At 52.2% G+C, this 19573-nt stretch overlaps 2 protein-coding genes across 3 annotated transcripts in view; both read left to right on the top strand.

The window, feature by feature from the left end:
- LOC308148221 (E3 ubiquitin-protein ligase MARCHF9-like) overlaps positions 1–700 on the top strand; it is a gene marked incomplete at both ends in the record, with an annotated part of 8428 nt that extends 7728 nt beyond the window's left edge. The window contains one exon of the mRNA XM_080521665.1: positions 366–700. Within this exon, the coding sequence (XP_080377791.1) occupies positions 366–700 (335 nt within the window). The remainder of the gene's footprint in view (positions 1–365) is intronic.
- A 3570-nt stretch (positions 701–4270) lies between these two features.
- Positions 4271–17952, top strand: ctdsp2 (CTD (carboxy-terminal domain, RNA polymerase II, polypeptide A) small phosphatase 2). 2 transcript variants are annotated; one of them, XM_080521659.1, is made up of 8 exons: positions 4271–4824; positions 9760–9932; positions 10197–10295; positions 10465–10521; positions 11603–11695; positions 14491–14676; positions 15515–15669; positions 15790–17952. In XM_080521659.1, exons 1-7 carry the CDS (start codon positions 4764–4766, stop codon positions 15638–15640), a joined length of 795 nt encoding a protein of 264 aa, XP_080377785.1. In that variant the 5' UTR covers positions 4271–4763; the 3' UTR covers positions 15641–15669; positions 15790–17952. The 2 variants fall into 2 exon arrangements, with proteins under 2 accessions (XP_080377785.1, XP_080377784.1); XM_080521658.1 differs by having other exon boundaries at positions 4273–4824; positions 15515–17952.
- Positions 17953–19573: the final 1621 nt, after the last annotated feature.

Here is a 19573-nt window from a genome sequence, read left to right on the forward strand (position 1 = left end):
CAGTATCTGTAGGATACTTCCTGTCAATATCAGTATCTGTAGGACACTTCCTGTCCAGTTACTTGGTATCCACGTATCTGTAGGACACTTTGTGTCAATATTTGTATCTGTAGGATACTTCCTGTCAATACTAGTATCTGTAGGATACTTCCTGTCAATATCAGTATCTGTAGGATACTTCCTAGTACTTCAGCACTGCAGGTGGATGAGGAACAGCTGCTGCTGGTACTTCAACCAGGAGGATTGTGGTACTGCCAGTAAATTCTCCTGATGAACCCCGTCCTTCTACCTCAAGGTGCTTTAATTGAACTTGACTTGCAGTATTTCACAGTAAAGTTCTTCTCCGTCCTCTTGTTCCTCGCCAGGTCTCATAATCCACGAAGGATCTTCGGTGTACCGGATCTTCAAGCGGTGGCAGGCCGTCAACCAGCAGTGGAAGGTTCTGAACTATGAGAAGTCCAAGGACTTGGGCGACCCGCTGAGTTCCGGCGGGAAGGCCGGCGCCCGCGGCTCCCGCGGTACGCCTCACGGCCTGGCGAGCGGCGGCGGCGGCCAGCGGCCGAGCCGGCGGCTCAGGACTATCCTCGACCACCACTGCGGTTACACCATCCTCCACATCCTGAGCCAACTGAGGCCCAGCGACCCGCGGGTCAGCGCCGCCTCCAGCCGCGAGGTGGTGATGAGGGTCACCACCGTGTGAGACCGGCGGGTCGGCGCCGCCACCTGGTGGCGATGAGGGGCACCACCGTGTGACACCGCCACCAGGTGGTGATGAGGGGCACCACCGTGTGACACCACCACCAGGTGGTGATGAGGGGCACCACCGTGTGACACCACCACCAGGTGGCGATGAGGGGCACCACCGTGTGACACCGCCACCAGGTGGTGATGAGGGGCACCACCGTGTGACACCGGCGGGTCGGTGCCGCCACCGGGTGGCGATGAGGGGCACCACCGTGTGACACCGCCACCAGGTGGTGATGAGGGGCACCACCGTGTGACACCACCACCAGGTGGTGATGAGGGGCACCACCGTGTGACACCACCACCAGGTGGTGATGAGGGGCACCACCGTGTGACACCACCACCAGGTGGCGATGAGGGGCACCACCGTGTGACACCACCACCAGGTGGTGATGAGGGGCACCACCGTGTGACACCACCACCAGGTGGTGATGAGGGGCACCACCGTGTGACACCGGCGGGTCGGTGCCGCCACCGGGTGGCGATGAGGGGCACCACCGTGTGACACCACCACCAAGTGGTGATGAGGGGCACCACCGTGTGACACTGCCACCAGGTGGCGATGAGGGGCACCACCGTGTGACACCGGCGGGTCGGTGCCGCCACCAGGTGGTGATGAGGGGCACCACCGTGTGACACCACCACCAGGTGGTGATGAGGGGCACCACCGTGTGACACCGCCACCGGGTGGTGATGAGGGGCACCACCGTGTGACACCGCCACCAGGTGGTGATGAGGGGCACCACCGTGTGACACCGCCACCAGGTGGTGATGAGGGGCACCACCGTGTGACGCCGGCGGGATTCTTGGTACTGAAACGGACCTGGTTTGCAGTGGAGCAGGCGGGAGGCAGCGGGACGCCGGCGAGGAGCCGAGCGTCGCCGGGAGCATCGACACTCACTGGTTCCTGCAACCAAACGAAGCCAGATGCTCCTTTTCAATAATTAAAAACTGAAGAATATCAGAACAAAAACACACTGAAGGACTTAAAACCTGCTTGTGGAAGAATCCAGACTCTTCCTCCAGGTATCAGGATGGACAGACAGTTCCTTTCTTTCTTTCTTTCATTCTTTTGTTCTTTGATTTCAATTCTCTAAGTTTCTTGTTTTGACTTTGTTTTCTACTCACTGGATTTTTTTCTATGGATGTATGATTTTAGAGGAAACCACATAATGCCATACATGCAAAGCATTTTTCCAAGATAAACTACGGATTTGAAAGAAAAATGTTTCTACAAGTTAAAGACTTGCCGGTAAAACAATGAGGAGAAACGCTGAGGTGACAATAAGCCGTTTACAAGTTAAAAGAAAAAAAATCATTAAAAAAAAACAAAGCAAAAAAAAAGAAATCACTGAGATTTCGGTTCACGTGACCTTTTCTGCAATAAAGTTAGCGTATGTACATTTCACTGGGAGTTTTGCATGGGGACATGATTTTATCCTTCATCACGTAACAGAAACACACGACAGACAATATTTCTATTCCGAATGGTGCTGCCAAATAAACACTTTGACTCTGGTCTCATCACACCGAGGTTCTGTTGACGCGTTGCAGCTGTTTGTTTGTTGCTGACTCAGATTTGATAACAAGTTAAACTATTGGATTAAAAATGGGATCAGATGATCTCACACTTCTGTCCGTCTCTTCTTCACGTCCCTCTTTCCTCCTGTTGACGCTTCAACCTCCAACCTGCTGGAGTGTCTCACCCTGAGACGACAGGCGTCACTCACTTCCATCGTCTGTTTGAGTCTAGAGGTTCTAGTTTCTGGATTCTGGAACCGTTTCTAGAGTCTGGAGGCGTTTCTGGATTCTGGAGGTGTTTCTAGAGTCTGGAGGCGTTTCTGGATTCTGGAGCCATTTCTAGAGTCTGGAGCCATTTCTAGAGTCTGGAGCCGGTTCTAGAGTCTGGAGCCATTTCTAGAGTCTGGAGCCGGTTCTAGAGTCTGGAGCCGTTTCTGGATTCTGGAGGCGTTTCTAGAGTCTGGAGCCATTTCTAGAGTCTGGAGCTGATTCTAGAGTCTGGAGCTGTTTCTAGAGTCTGAAGGCGTTTCTAGAGTCTGGAGGCGTTTCTGGATTCTGGAGGTGTTTCTAGAGTCTGGAGCCATTTCTAGAGTCTGGAGCTGTTTCTAGAGTCTGAAGGCGTTTCTAGAGTCTGGAGGCATTTCTGGATTCTGGAGGTGTTTCTAGAGTCTGGAGCCGTTTCTAGAGTCTGGAGGCATTTCTGTAGTCTGGAGGCGTTTCTGGAGTCTGGAGGCGTTCCTATAGTCTGGAGCCATTTCTAGAGTCTAGAGCCATTTCTGGATTCTGGAGGCGTTTCTAGAGTCTGGAGGCGTTTCTGTAGTCTGGAGCCGTTTCTAGAGTCTGGAGCTGGTTCTAGAGTCTGGAGGCGTTTCTAGAGTCTGGAGCCGTTTCTAGAGTCTGGAGGCGTTTCTGGAGTCTGGAGCCGTTTCTAGAGTCTGGAGGCGTTTCTAGAGTCTGGAGCCGTTTCTAGAGTCTGGAGGCGTTTCTAGAGTCTGGAGGCGTTTCTGGAGTCTGGAGCCGTTTCTAGAGTCTGGAGGCGTTTCTAGAGTCTGGAGGCGTTTCTGGAGTCTGGAGCCGTTTCTAGAGTCTGGAGGCGTTTCTAGAGTCTGGAGCCGTTTCTAGAGTCTGGAGGCGTTTCTAGAGTCTGGAGGCGTTTCTGGAGTCTGGAGCCGTTTCTAGAGTCTGGAGGCGTTTCTAGAGTCTGGAGGCGTTTCTGGAGTCTGGAGGCGTTTCTAGAGTCTGGAGGCGTTTCTAGAGTCTGGAGGCGTTTCTAGAGTCTGGAGGCGTTTCTGGCAAAGATCAATCACCTGATAGTAAAGAACAATAACGATAAATCAGCTTATATCGAATATTACTGTCATCCTCGTAAGGTCTCTGATCATCATCATCATCATCATCATCATCATCATCATCATCATCATCATCATCATCATCATCATCATCATCATCATGTCCTTCAGGTCTTTGGGTTTTGCTTCGCTTGTCTCTCTCTCACACACACACACACACACACACACACACACACACACACACACACACACACACACACACACACACACTGAGGTACAATAGTTGTACTTTGTTCAGTGAAAGTACTGATTCAGATCAGATCCAGAAGGAACAGCTGATCAGCTGATCGCTGACTTTTCTGGACTGAATGTGTGAAACATGGTCTGAAGGTTTGTTCTTCATCTACCATCAATAAAACATTAACTACATTTAAAAAACAATCTTTGCAGGATTAACTAATTGCACACTTCTAAGGATCTGTGTGTTCTCGTTCGCCGACGCGCATTTCTTTACGTGTGTTTGTTTATTTTTTCCCCCCAGAATTTACAAACAATCACAAGCGATGGAATGTGTTCCGCGGCGCCCGTGCAAGACGGGGAGGAATGCCTTGGCCCCGCCCCCTCCTCCCCGGCGGCCAATCGGAGGGCGTGGACCGTTTCAAGGCGCCCTCGCGGTCCCGATCGTAGAAAAACAAAACCCCGGATCGGCACAAAACTCACGTTTTGCCACTAAGTACGAAGGGGAAAGGGTTCGTGTTCGCGCGCCGCGCCGTTTCCGCGCGGCCGTCGCCGTCTTCGCGGCTCGCGCGGCGCCCGCGGCCGATGTTGTTTATGTGTAGTAAAGGGGGGGCCTTGAAACCGCCGCGTTGCCCCATTTCCTCGCTTGTTTTGCTGCGCTCCGGATTCTCCATGTTGTTGCTGCGAAGTGAGGAGCTCCAGCACCGACCGCCCCGGAGCCCCCACACACACACACCCAGAGTGCCTTGCTGCCCCCCCCCGCCGGGCAGCGCCGAGGAGGAGGAGGAGGAGAAGGAGAAGGAGAAGGAGAAGGAGAAGCAGCGACGGCCGGGCTTCCTATCGGGATTTACTTGAGGCGGATGACAAATTACCTCGGTGAATAAGAGTCGCGTGCCAGCAGAAGCCAATGAGGGACGCCCACCGGAGCTCGAGGACAGGAACCGAGGATTTGGGGGGCTCCGCGATCGTCAGATGGAAAGTTCGGTTATCACCCAAGTGCAGAAAGAAGACGTCCAGGTGTCACCGAAGACAGGTGAGGGAGGGCCCGCCTGGGTTCCGCCTGCTGGCCCCCCGGGGGACCAGGACCCACCAGGATCCACCAGGATCCACTGGGTCTCAAGGATCCTGGTGAGTCCCTGGGATCCTGCTGGGTCTCAGGGGTCTTCCTGGGTCTCAGGGGTCCCGGTGAGTCCCAGGATCCTACTGGGCCGATTTAACTTGCTGGTTTTTCCACTGATACTGGTGGATTGTAAGGATGTGGTGGGTTTAAGGGATCTGGTGGGGTTGGGGATCTAGTGGGGTCAGGGATCTGGCTGGTTCCAGGTATCTCATAGGTTTATGGATCTGGTGGGGTTGGGGATCTGGTAGGTTGGATGGATCAGTTTGGGGTCTGGAGGATTCGGTGGGGTCGTGGAACTGAAGGGTTTGATGGATCCGGTTGGGTCAGGGATCTGAAGAGTTTAGAAAAATGTATATGTAGATCCAGTAGGTTTAATGGATCTAGTGGGGTTGGGTATCTGGTTGGGTCAGGGATCTAGTGGGGTTGGGTATCTGGTTGGGTCATGGATCTGGTTGGGTCAGGGATCTAGTGGGGTTTGGGATCTGGTAGGTTGGATGGATCAGTTTGGGGTCTGAAGGGTTCGATGGATTCGGTGGGGTCAGGGATCTTCCTGGGTCTCAGGGGTCCCGGTGAGTCCCAGGATCCTACTGGGCCGATTTAACTTGCTGGTTTTTCACTGATACTGGTGGATTGTAAGGATCTGGTGGGTTTAAGGGATCTGGCAGATAAATTTTTTTTAGATCCAGTAGGTTTAATGGATCTGGTGGGGTCATGGATCTAGTGGGGTCAGGGATCTCGTAGGTTTATGGATCTGGTGGGGTTTGGGATCTGGTGGGGTTTGGGATCTGGTAGGTTGGATGGATCAGTTCGGGGTCTGGAGGGTTTGATGGATTCATTTGGGGTCAGGGATCTGAAGAGTTTAGTGGAATCGATGGGTTTAATGGACCTGCCAGGGTCAGGATCTGGTGGTGCCCCACTTTAGAAGGGTTGTTGCTGATGTAGGGTTGAACTGTGGGGTTGTAGTACAGGTCTCAGGTATGTTAGTCCCAGGTTGTAGTACAGGCCTCAGGTATGTTAGTCCCAGGTTGTAGTACAGGCCTCAGGTATGTTAGTCCCAGGTTGTAGTACAGGTCTCAGGTATGTTAGTCCCAGGTTGTAGTACAGGTCTCAGGTATGTTAGTCCCAGGTTGTAGTACAGGTCTCAGGTATGTTAGTCCCAGGTTGTAGTACAGGTCTCAGGTATGTTAGTCCCAGGTTGTAGTACAGGTCTCAGGTATGTTAGTCCCAGGTTGTAGTACAGGCCTCAGGTATGTTAGTCCCAGGTTGTAGTACAGACCTCAGGTATGTTAGTCCCAGGTTGTAGTACAGGTCTCAGGTATGTTAGTCCCAGGTTGTAGTACAGGCCTCAGGTATGTTAGTCCCAGGTTGTAGTACAGGCCTCAGGTATGTTAGTCCCAGGTTGTAGTACAGGTCTCAGGTATGTTAGTCCCAGGTTGTAGTACAGGTCTCAGGTATGTTAGTCCCAGGTTGTAGTACAGGTCTCAGGTATGTTAGTCCCAGGTTGTAGTACAGGTCTCAGGTATGTTAGTCCCAGGTTGTAGTACAGGTCTCAGGTATGTTAGTCCCAGGTTGTAGTACAGGCCTCAGGTATGTTAGTCCCAGGTTGTAGTACAGACCTCAGGTATGTTAGTCCCAGGTTGTAGTACAGGTCTCAGGTATGTTAGTCCCAGGTTGTAGTACAGGCCTCAGGTATGTTAGTCCCAGGTTGTAGTACAGGCCTCAGGTATGTTAGTCCCAGGTTGTAGTACAGGTCTCAGGTATGTTAGTCCCAGGTTGTAGTACAGACCTCAGGTATGTTAGTCCCAGGTTGTAGTACAGGCCTCAGGTATGTTAGTCCCAGGTTGTAGTACAGACCTCAGGTATGTTAGTCCCAGGTTGTAGTACAGGTCTCAGGTATGTTAGTCCCAGGTTGTAGTACAGACCTCAGGTATGTTAGTCCCAGGTTGTAGTACAGGCCTCAGGTATGTTAGTCCCAGGTTGTAGTACAGGCCTCAGGTATGTTAGTCCCAGGTTGTAGTACAGGCCTCAGGTATGTTAGTCCCAGGTTGTAGTACAGGTCTCAGGTATGTTAGTCCCAGGTTGTAGTACAGACCTCAGGTATGTTAGTCCCAGGTTGTAGTACAGGCCTCAGGTATGTTAGTCCCAGGTTGTAGTACAGGCCTCAGGTATGTTAGTCCCAGGTTGTAGTACAGACCTCAGGTATGTTAGTCCCAGGTTGTAGTACAGGTCTCAGGTATGTTAGTCCCAGGTTGTAGTACAGACCTCAGGTATGTTAGTCCCAGGTTGTAGTACAGGTCTCAGGTATGTTAGTCCCAGGTTGTAGTACAGGCCTCAGGTATGTTAGTCCCAGGTTGTAGTACAGGTCTCAGGTATGTTAGTCCCAGGTTGTAGTACAGACCTCAGGTATGTTAGTCCCAGGTTGTAGTACAGGTCTCAGGTATGTTAGTCCCAGGTTGTAGTACAGACCTCAGGTATGTTAGTCCCAGGTTGTAGTACAGGTCTCAGGTATGTTAGTCCCAGGTTGTAGTACAGGCCTCAGGTATGTTAGTCCCAGGTTGTAGTACAGGTCTCAGGTATTTTAGTCCCAGGTTGTAGTACAGGTCTCAGGTATGTTAGTCCCAGGTTGTAGTACAGGTCTCAGGTATGTTAGTCCCAGGTTGTAGTACAGGTCTCAGGTATGTTAGTCCCAGGTTGTAGTACAGGTCTCAGGTATGTTAGTCCCAGGTTGTAGTACAGGTCTCAGGTATGTTAGTCCCAGGTTGTAGTACAGGTCTCAGGTATTTTAGTCCCAGGTTGTAGTACAGGTCTCAGGTATGTTAGTCCCAGGTTGTAGTACAGTGCGTGTGGAAGGCAAAGACGATCATCTGTGTAAAAAAGGTGAGGTAATCCCCCCCCCCCCCCCCCTGTGATGTCATCAAATAACCACAACAATCCGGGAACACAAGCTAGCAGCAGGAGGAGCAGGAGCATAGACCTATAGAACTAGTATCATATAGAGGCTTTTGAGAAGGAATCTACTTCTCATGTGTTCCATCCTGTTCTGGTGTGTTCAGTGAGTCACAGCGCCCCCACAGGCCTGCAGGGGAACTGCAGCCTGGTGTTGACAGTTCATAGTGACGGAGGTTTTTAAGAAGGCCGGGGAGAAAAAATCTGTTTTTTTTTCGTGGTGTGGGTGTGGCCTGAGTCGCCTCCCTGCCTCCCTCATCACCTGCCTTACATCCCTACATCCTTACATCCCTACATCCTTACATCCTTACATCCCTACATCCCTACATCCTTACATCCCTACATCCTTACATCCCTACATCCTTACATCCCTACATCCTAACATTAGCTGTTGCTGAGGCGACGGCTTCTGCACATGGTGCAGTAACGGCTTGAAGTTATCCAGTTGTTATTTTGTTTATAACACCCTGATTCAAAATACTGCGAGCTGCTGTGTAATTGTACTGTGTACTCCTGATGTGTTTCCTCCTGATGGTGTTTCCTCCTGATGTTGTTTCCTCCTGATGTTGTTTCCTCCTGGTGTGTTTCCTCCTGGTGTGTTTCCTCCTGATGGTGTTTCCTCCTGATGGTGTTTCCTCCTGATGTGTTTCCTCCTGGTGTGTTTCCTCCTGATGTGTTTCCTCCTGATGGTGTTTCCTCCTGATGGTGTTTCCTCCTGATGTTGTTTCCTCCTGATGTGTTTCCTCCTGATGTGTTTCCTCCTGATGGTGTTTCCTCCTGATGTGTTTCCTCCTGATGTGTTTCCTCCTGATGTGTTTCCTCCTGATGGTGTTTCCTCCTGATGTGTTTCCTCCTGATGTTTCCTCCTGGTGTGTTTCCTCCTGATGTGTTTCCTCCTGATGGTGTTTCCTCCTGATGGTGTTTCCTCCTGATGGTGTTTCCTCCTGATGTGTTTCCTCCTGGTGTGTTTCCGCCTGGTGTGTTTCCTCCTGATGTGTTTCCTCCTGATGGTGTTTCCTCCTGATGGTGTTTCCTCCTGATGTGTTCCTCCTGGTGTGTTTCCTCCTGATGTGTTTCCTCCTGATGTGTTTCCTCCTGATGTGTTTCCGCCTGGTGTGTTTCCTCCTGATGTGTTTCCTCCTGATGTGTTTCCTCCTGATGGTGTTTCCTCCTGATGGTGTTTCCTCCTGATGGTGTTTCCTCCTGATGTGTTCCTCCTGATGTGTTTCCTCCTGATGTGTTTCCTCCTGATGTGTTCCTCCTGGTGTGTTTCCTCCTGATGTGTTTCCTCCTGATGTGTTTCCTCCTGGTGTGTTTCCTCCTGATGTGTTTCCTCCTGATGTGTTTCCTCCTGGTGTGTTTCCTCCTGATGTGTTTCCTCCTGATGTGTTTCCTCCTGATGTGTTTCCTCCTGATGGTGTTTCCTCCTGATGGTGTTTCCTCCTGATGTGTTTCCTCCTGATGTGTTTCCTCCTGATGTGTTTCCTCCTGATGGTGTTTCCTCCTGATGTGTTTCCTCCTGATGTGTTTCCTCCTGATGTGTTTCCTCCTGATGGTGTTTCCTCCTGATGGTGTTTCCTCCTGATGTGTTTCCTCCTTATGTGTTTCCTCCTGATGTGTTTCCTCCTGGTGTGTTTCCTCCTGATGGTGTTTCCTCCTGATGGTGTTTCCTCCTGATGGTGTTTCCTCCTGATGGTGTTTCCTCCTGATGTGTTTCCTCCTGATGGTGTTTCCTCCTGATGTGTTTCCTCCTGATGTTGTGCTTCAGGTTTCAGGTTGCATCATGATTGCAACAGAAGCAACACAATCAACACAGAGGCAACGTGGCCCCTCTGCTCGTTGTATTGATTCCGTTGTATTGATTACCGATCAGACGCTAACGTGGCCCCTCTGCTCCGACAGGCCCGGTGAGCCACGCCCCCCTCAAACAGCCCCGCAGCTGTAACCTCTTCAAGGCGCTCTTCTGTTGCCTCCGAGCTCAGGATGGCTCCAAACCTCCACCCTCGCCTCCACCCACACCTCCACCCTCCCAGCAGGCCCTGCTGGACTCGCAGGACTGTGGATCGGTTGTCAAGGTGAAGCTTCTCACTTCAGAAACGTCTCGCGTGTATGAAAAGAAGCTGAAGACACACACACACACACACACACACACACACACACACACACACACACACACACACACACACACACACACACACACACACACACACACACACACTAATCTCCCAAAGGTGGGACCAATCAGCTGTAAACTTGTGGGTGTGGGTGTGTGTGTGTGTGTGTGTGTGTGTGTGTGTGTGTGTGTGTGTGTGTGTGTGTGTGTGTGTGTGTGTGTGTAGTTTGAGTCCAGCCTGCTGCCGGAGGTGAACGTTCAGGATCAGGGGAAGATCTGTGTGGTCATCGACCTCGACGAGACGCTGGTACACAGTTCATTCAAGGTATCGCCGCTGTCGTTCACTCGCTCATAGTCACTCGCTCATATTCACTCGCTCATATTCACTCGCTCATTCATGTCGTTCACTCGTCTGGAGTTTCTTCACGCGTCTGTGTGTGATTGTGCAGCGTCGGGAGTTTAGTGACGTAGCGCCTCCCCGTTTTCTCCTCCAGCCAATCAACAACGCAGACTTCATCGTACCGGTGGAGATCGAGGGAACCACTCACCAGGTAAACTACCACTCACCAGGTAAACTACCATTCACCAGCTAAACTACCACTCAACAGGTAAACTACCACTCACCAGCTAAACTACCACTCACCAGGTAAACTACCAGTCACCAGGTAAACTACCACTCACCAGCTAAACTACCACTCACCAGGTAAACTACCACTCACCAGCTAAACTACCACTCACCAGGTAAACTACCAGTCACCAGGTAAACTACCACTCACCAGCTAAACTACCACTCACCAGGTAAACTACCAGTCACCAGGTAAACTACCACTCACCAGCTAAACTACCACTCACCAGGTAAACTACCAGTCACCAGGTAAACTACCATTCACCAGGTAAACTACTAGATACCGGGTGTAAACTTCCATTCACCAGGTAAACTACCAGTCACCAGGTAAACTACCATTCACCAGGTAAACTACTAGATACCGGGTGTAAACTTCCGTTCACCAGGTAAACTACCACTGACCAGGTAAACTACTAGATACCGGGTGTAAACTTCCGTTCACCAGGTAAACTACCACTGACCAGGTAAACTACTAGATACCGGGTGTAAACTTCCGTTCACCAGGTAAACTACCACTGACCAGGTAAGAGTAGGTCAACTACGGCTGGCATGTCTTTGTTAGTATGTGAATGTTGAGCTGGACGCCCTCTACTGGCCAGATGTTCAACAGGCTGGATCTCGGTGGGCCTCGGCCCGGTTCCGGTCCAGGATCTCGGTGGGCCTCGGCCCGGTTCCGGTCCAGGATCTCGGTGGGCCTCGGCCCGGTTCCGGTCCAGGATCTCGGTGGACCTCGGCCCGGTTCCGGTCCAGGATCTCGGTGGGCCTCGGCCCGGTTCCGGTCCAGGATCTCGGTGGGCCTCGGCCCGGTTCCGGTCCAGGATCTCGGTGGGCCTCGGCCTGGTTCAAGTAATCCAGGATAGGCTGCTTAATCCTGGCACGGCCTGTTCTGGACTACTTGTTTCAGGAAGTGGCCAAAGGCGGCCAGCGGGACGGAAACGACATGCGAGCGACACGTGGCCGAGTTGCCGAGTTGCGGAGCCGCTGCCGTAACGGGGTTGTGCTTCCAGGTCTACGTGCTGAAGAGACCCTTCGTGGACGAGTTCCTGCACAGGATGGGGGAACTGTTTGAGTGTGTGCTGTTCACTGCCAGTCTGGCCAAGGTAGGCAGCAAACTGCCCTGCGCCATCCTGCTCCATCCCGCTCTATCCTGCTCCATCCCACTCCATCCCGCTCCATCCCGCTCCATCCCGCTCTATCCCGCTCCATCCTCCTCCATCCCACTCCATCCCGCTCCATCCCGCTCCATCCCGCTCCATCCCGCTCTATCCCGCTCCATCCCGCTCTATCCCGCTCCATCCCGCTCTATCCCGCTCCATCCCACTCCATCCCGCTCCATCCCGCTCCATCCCGCTCCATCCCACTCCATCCCGCTCCATCCCACTCCATCCCGCTCCATCCCGCTCCATCCCGCTCTATCCCGCTCCATCCCGCTCCATCCCGCTCCATCCCGCTCCATCCCGCTCTATCCCGCTCCATCCCGCTCCATCCCGCTCCATCCCGCTCTATCCCGCTCCATCCCGCTCCATCCCGCTCCATCCCGCTCCATCCCGCTCCATCCCGCTCTATCCCGCTCTATCCCGCTCCATCCCGCTCCATCCCGCTCTATCCCGCTCTATCCCGCTCCATCCTCCTCCATCCCGCTCCATCCTGCTCCATCCTGCTCCATCCCGCTCCATCCCACTCCATCCCGCTCCATCCCGCTCCATCCTCCTCCATCCTGCTCCATCCTGCTCCATCCCGCTCCATCCCGCTCTATCCCGCTCCATCCTCCTCCATCCTCCTCCATCCTGCTCCATCCCGCTCCATCCCGCTCCATCCCGCTCCATCCTCCTCCATCCCGCTCCATCCCGCTCTATCCCGCTCTATCCCGCTCCATCCCGCTCTATCCCGCTCCATCCCGCTCCATCCAGCTCTATCCAGCTCCATCCCGCTCCATCCCGCTCCATCCTCCTCCATCCTCCTCCATCCTGCTCCATCCTGCTCCATCCTCCTCCATCCTGCTCCATCCCACTCCATCCCGCTCCATCCCGCTCTATTCCGCTCTATCCCGCTCCATCCCGCTCCATCCCGCTCCATCCCGCTCTATCCCGCTCCATCCCGCTCCATCCCGCTCCATCCCGCTCCATCCCACTCCATCCCGCTCCATCCCGCTCCATCCCGCTCTATCCCGCACCATCCCGCTCTATCCCGCTCCATCCCGCTCCATCCCGCTCCATCCCGCTCCATCCTGCTCTCCGGCCTCTTTACCGCTTCCTCCCTCCCGCCTCACGTCAGTCGACACTCAAACACTTGGTCCCAAGTTGGGTTTTTCTCTACTTCCAAACTTCAGTCAGTCTCGGGAGCCTGAATATGAAACGTCCACGGAACCTCTTACAAAGTGAAGCTGAGAAAAAACACACGCATTTCTTGTGTAAAATCGGGATTAACTGGACTTTAGACCTTAACGGGGACGGAAAAGTTTTAGTGGAACGATGAAACCTCTTGAGAGGAGGTGAGGAACCGGAGGGTTACCGCATCATCAATAACACCAGACGAGCATTGTAGCAATAACGTGAGATTAGCATCACATCATCAATACCCTGAGATTAGCATCACATCATCAATAGTGTGAGATTAGCATCACATCATCAATAGCGTGAGATTAGCATCACATCATCAATAGCGTGAGACTAGCATCACATCATCAATAGCGTGAGATTAGCATCACATCATCAATAGCGTGAGATTAGCATCACATCAATAACCTGAGATTAGCATCACATCATCAATAGCGTGAGACTAGCATCACATCATCAATAGCGTGAGATTAGCATCACATCATCAATAGCGTGAGACTAGCATCACATCATCAATAGCGTGAGATTAGCATCACATCATCAATAGCGTGAGATTAGCATCACATCAATAACCTGAGATTAGCATCACATCATCAATAGCGTGAGATTAGCATCACATCATCAATAGCGTGAGATTAGCATCACATCATCAATAACCTGAGATTAGCATCACATCATCTATAGCCTGAGATTAGCATCACATCATCAATAGCGTGAGATTAGCATCACATCATCAATAGCGTGAGATTAGCATCACATCATCAATAGCGTGAGATTAGCATCACATCATCAATAGCGTGAGATTAGCATCACATCATCAATAGCGTGAGATTAGCATCACATCATCAATAGCGTGAGATTAGCATCACATCAATAACATGAGATTAGCATCACATCATCAATAGCGTGAGATTAGCATCACATCAATAACGTGAGACTAGCATCACATCATCAATAACCTGAGATCAGCATCACATCTATAACGTGAGATCAGCATCACATCATCAATAGCGTGAGATTAGCATCACATCATCAATAGCGTGAGATTAGCATCACATCATCAATAGCGTGAGATTAGCATCACATCAATAACGTGAGACTAGCATCACATCATCAATAACCTGAGATTAGCATCACATCATCAATAACGTGAGATTAGCATCACATCATCAATAGCGTGAGATTAGCATCACATCAATAATGCGAGATTAGCATCACATCATCAATAGCGTGAGATTAGCATCACATCATCAATAGCGTGAGATTAGCATCACATCAATAGCATGAGATTAGCATCACATCAATAACGTGAGATTAGCGTCACATCAATAACGTGAGATTAGCGTCACATCAATAACGTGAGATTAGCATCACATCAATAGCATGAGATTAGCATCACATCAATAACGTGAGATTAGCATCACATCAATAACGTGAGATTAGCATGGTCTCAAACCAAATAGTCGCAACGTCCCGCTAACAGGAAGTGAGTGGATTTGCTTTTCTTTGCATTCGTTGGTATATGATGTCATTGTAAATGGCCCATCCCCCGCCCCCAGTACGCCGACCCGGTGACCGACCTGCTGGATCACGGCGGTGTGTTCAGGACCCGGCTGTTCCGGGAGTCTTGTGTTTTCCACCAAGGCTGCTACGTGAAGGACCTGAGCCGCCTGGGCCGAGACCTGAACAAGACCCTGATCCTGGACAACTCTCCAGCCTCGTACATCTTCCACCCTCATAACGCTGTACGTTACACCGTCACGTTGCACCGTCACGTTGCACCGTCACGTTGCACCGTCAAGTTACACCGTCAAGTTACACCGTCAAGTTATACCTTCATGTTACACCTTCATGTTGCACCGTCACGTTGCACCGTCAAGTTACACCGTCAAGTTACACCGTCAAGTTACACGTTCAAGTTACACCGTCATGTTGCACGTCAAGTTACACCGTCAAGTTACACCGTCAAGTTACACCGTCATGTTGCACGTCAAGTTACACCGTCAAGTTACACCGTCAAGTTACACCGTCATGTTGCACGTCAAGTTACACCGTCAAGTTACACCGTCAAGTTACACCGTCAAGTTACACCTTCAAGTTACACCGTCATGTTGCACGTCAAGTTACACCGTCAAGTTACACCGTCAAGTTACACCTTCAAGTTACACCGTCATGTTGCACGTCAAGTTACACCGTCAAGTTACACCTTCAAGTTACACCGTCAAGTTACACCGTCAAGTTACACCGTCATGTTGCACGTCAAGTTACACCGTCAAGTTACACCGTCAAGTTACACCGTCAAGTTACACCGTCATGTTGCACGTCAAGTTACACCGTCAAGTTACACCGTCAAGTTACACCTTCAAGTTACACCGTCATGTTGCACGTCAAGTTACACCGTCATGTTACACCGTCAAGTTACACCGTCATGTTACACCGTCAAGTTACACCGTCAAGTTACACCGTCAAGTTACACCTTCACGGTACACCGTCAAATTACACCTTCATGTTACACCGTCAAGTTACACCTTCATGTTACACCGTCAAGTTACACCGTCCTCCTCGTAACGCTGTCTCCCGCAGGTCCCTGTGGTGTCGTGGTTTGACGACGTGGACGACGCCGAGCTGCTCAACCTCCTGCCGGTGTTCGAAGAGCTCAGTCAGGCTGAGGACGTTTACGCCCGGCTGGACCAGCTCCGCGGACATTAGCTGTGGACTCTCACACCTCCAGACCGGTTCCTGTACCCAGAGTCCCCCGTGACGTCTCCACACCGGGTCCCTGTACCCAGAGTCCCCCGTGACGTCTCCACACCGGGTCCCTGTACCCAGAGTCCCCCGTGACGTCTCCACACCGGGTCCCTGTACCCAGAGTCCCCCGTGACGTCTCCACACCGGGTCCCTCTGCCCAGTTCCAGCCCAAGTTAAATAAAAATAGAAAGACCACTATCTAGAAAATACCAAACACTACAAGCAAGAACGAGAAGCAACAACCAAACTAGTCCCAGCAGTCGGTCAATGATCCACCGAGAACGAAGCTCTGAACACTAGAACCTGTTTTGCCAAAGCAGAAACCTGCAGTCCGACTCCACGTAAAGACTTCTTCTTGAGTTCCTTTATGATTGTGCCTTCATGGAAAAACAACGCGCAGCAGCTCTTTTTTTAAACCAGATTTTATACACTTGCCGATTTCTTTCTTCGGTTGTTTGTATAAGGAAATGTATTATTAGTGGTGAACACGGTTCCTCTATGCAATCCAGCTGATGTCAACATTACTGAAGCCTTATTCTCCAACAACAGTGTCCTTACACGGCCGTACGAGCAAATCCCTTCCGGCCGACGTCCCGTCTGAGCGCCGGGGTCTCGGTTGGTAGAGTCTGGAGGCACTGGAACGCTTTGGCACATGAACTTCACGGTTCCCAGCTTCATGTGGCGGCGGTATGACGTGTTCCTCTTTCCTTACCTGGCGACAAACAATGTGCGCGTGTTTCCTGCTGACGGTGCTCCGAGTCGAACCTTGTGCCTTTTGAGATTGTGACAGAATCTTGTTCTGCCCGAGTGGTGAGCCTGAGAAGAAACGCTGTCCGAGGCGAGCGGCTGCAACGCCCCCGGCTGCAACGCCCCCGGCTGCAACGCCCATGGCTGTAGCGCCCCCGGCTGTAACACCCCCGGCTGTAACGCCATCGGCTGCAACACCCATGGCTGTAACGCCCCCGGCTGCAACACCCATGGCTGTAGCGCCCCCGGCTGTGACGCCCCCGGCTGCAACACCCATGGCTGTAGCGCCCCCGGCTGCAACGCCCCCGGCTGCAACGCCCATGGCTGTAGCGCCCCCGGCTGTAACGCCCCCGGCTGCAACGCCCATGGCTGTAGCGCCCCCGGCTGTAACACCCCCGGCTGTAACGCCATCGGCTGCAACACCCATGGCTGTAACGCCCCCGGCTGCAACACCCATGGCTGTAGCGCCCCCGGCTGTGACGCCCCCGGCTGCAACACCCATGGCTGTAGCGCCCCCGGCTGCAACGCCCCCGGTTGTAACACCCATAGCTGTAACGCCCATGGCTGTAACACAGCAACCTGTAACGCCCCCGGCTGCAACGCCCATGGCTGTGACGCCCCCGGCTGCAACGCCCCCGGCTGCAACACCCCCGGCTGCAACACCCCCGGCTGCAACGCCCCCGGCTGTAACGCCCCCGGCTGCAACACCCATGGCTGTAACGCCCCGGCTGCAACGCCCCCGGCTGCAACACCCATGGCTGTGACGCCCCCGGCTGCAACACCCCCGGCTGCAACACCCCCGGCTGCAACACCCCCGGCTGTAACGCCCCCGGCTGTAACGCCCCCGGCTGCAACACCCATGGCTGTAACGCCCCGGCTGCAACGCCCCCGGCTGCAACACCCATGGCTGTAACACAGCAACCTGTAATGCCCCCGGCTGCGACGCCCCCGGCTGTAGCGCCCCCGGCTGCAACACCCCCGGCTGTAGCGCCCCCGGCTGTAGCGCCCCCGGCTGGCTCTGGTACTTGCAGTTCAACACTTGAAAAATATCATATTAGAGTATTTTTTTTTTAACACGAGTGTTTTTTCTGTATTTATTGGCCAAAGCCTGCAGTACTTCTTCCCGTTGAGGTCGACCGCACGACTTCGCCGGTTCGTGCCTGAAACACTCGTCACCTCAGTCCAACAAGCACTCGTGGTCCCGGGACTCAATCACACCAGACAGACGCTCCGGAGACGTTCCGGCCGGCAGATGTTTTGTGGTTCTTGTTTTCTTCGGTAGGAACTTTTCTATGATGTTTCGTGTCCAATGCGATTATTTGCCTGCATGTCAACTCGTGAACTACGACAATGAAAATGTCCCAGTTGTGACGACCAAAACTGTCTCTTCTCTAACCACAATTGGTCTTTTTGCGTCTCAGAATGAATTCAAAGCTCTTTTTGTCTCCCCGACCTGACCGGCACTATGAAAGACAAGGTGCTGCCAATTTTTATTTGCAAATAAAAAAAATTGGTTCTATTTTACAGTCTGTGTGTTTGAATGTTTTATCTCATGGGAAGAAGCTTCAACCGTTCGCAGGACAAACGGAAATATTGTCTCTGTGACTGCACCTTTTTCATAAATGAGTCACGTCGTTTTCTGTTGGTGGTTGTTCACTAGTTCAAATGGCTCGCAGTCTGTAAAATGAACTTCCTGAAGGTTCTCCTGCAGTACTGACCGTCTCCTCCAGCAGTACTGACCATCTCCAGACCTGGAACAACTTCCTGAAGGTTCTCCAGCAGTACTGACCATCTCCAGACCTGGAACCACTTCCTGAAGGTTCTCCAGCAGTACTGACCGTCTCCAGACCTGGAACCACTTCCTGAAGGTTCTCCAGCAGTACTGACCGTCTCCTCCAGCAGTACTGACTGTCTCCTCCAGCAGTACTGACCGTCTCCAGACCTGGAACCACTTCCTGAAGGTTCTCCAGCAGTACTGACTGTCTCCTCCAGCAGTACTGACCGTCTCCAGACCTGGAACCACTTCCTGAAGGTTCTCCAGCAGTACTGACCGTCTCCTCCAGCAGTACTGACCGTCTCCTCCAGCAGTACTGACCGTCTCCAGACCTGGAACCACTTCCTGAAGGTTCTCCTGCAGTACTGACCGTCTCCTCCAGCAGTACTGACCGTCTCCAGACCTGGAGTGACTTCCTGAAGGTTCTCCAGCAGTACTGACCGTCTCCAGACCTGGAACCACTTCCTGAAGGTTCTCCAGCAGTACTGACCGTCTCCTCCAGCAGTACTGACCGTCTCCAGACCTGGAACCACTTCCTGAAGGTTCTCCAGCAGTACTGACCGTCTCCTCCAGCAGTACTGACCGTCTCCAGACCTGGAACCACTTCCTGAAGGTTCTCCAGCAGTACTGACCGTCTCCAGACCTGGAACCACTTCCTGAAGGTTCTCCAGCAGTACTGACCGTCTCCAGACCTGGAACCACTTCCTGAAGGTTCTCCAGCAGTACTGACCATCTCCTCTAGCAGTACTGACTGTCTCCAGACCTGGAACGACTTCCTGAAGGTTCTCCAGCAGTACTGACCGTCTCCACACCAGGACCGACGCCCCAGAAGTGTAGACAGTGTGTCCTCTCTCTCCCTGGCTTGTTCCAGGTTTTTAAAAGTGTGTTGCTCCAACCAGCCAATCAGAAATCAAACCCTATACAGTGTCATCGGGGGTTCAGCCAATCACAATCAAGGTAGGCTCCTTTCAGAAACCTACAGTTCTCTCCCCGCCATCATGACGTCAGTAATTGAAAGTGCCGTCCGACTGCCACACTGACATGATGGCCTTTCACTAACTGCTTTAGGAAGCCTCCTAACACCTTTCCTTAGCTCCTTAAGGAAGCCTCCTAACACCTTTCCTTAACTCCTTTAGGAAGCCTCCTAACACCTTTCCATAACTCCTTTAGGAAGCCTCCTAACACCTTTCCTTAACTCCTTTAGGAAGCCTCCTAACACCTTTCCTTAACTCCTTTAGGAAGCCTCCTAACACCTTTCCTTAACTCCTTTAGGAAGCCTCCTAACACCTTTCCTTAACTCCTTTAGGAAGCCTCCCAACACCTTTCCTTAACTCCTTAAGGAAGCCTCCTAACACCTTTCACTAACTCCTTTA

This window comes from Blennius ocellaris, assembly GCF_963422515.1.
Source record: "Blennius ocellaris genome assembly, contig: SCAFFOLD_61, whole genome shotgun sequence".
Lineage (NCBI taxonomy): Eukaryota > Metazoa > Chordata > Actinopteri > Blenniiformes > Blenniidae > Blennius > Blennius ocellaris.

Bases quoted from the DNA above. Each gene is read 5' to 3' on its own strand.
- ctdsp2 (XM_080521659.1), top strand. From the start codon at position 4,764: ATGGAAAGTTCGGTTATCACCCAAGTGCAGAAAGAAGACGTCCAGGTG. The intron at 10,522-11,602 runs GTAAACTACCAC...TTGTGCTTCCAG, and splicing joins TCGAGGGAACCACTCACCAG to GTCTACGTGCTGAAGAGACC. The intron at 11,696-14,490 runs GTAGGCAGCAAA...CCCCGCCCCCAG, and splicing joins TCACTGCCAGTCTGGCCAAG to TACGCCGACCCGGTGACCGA.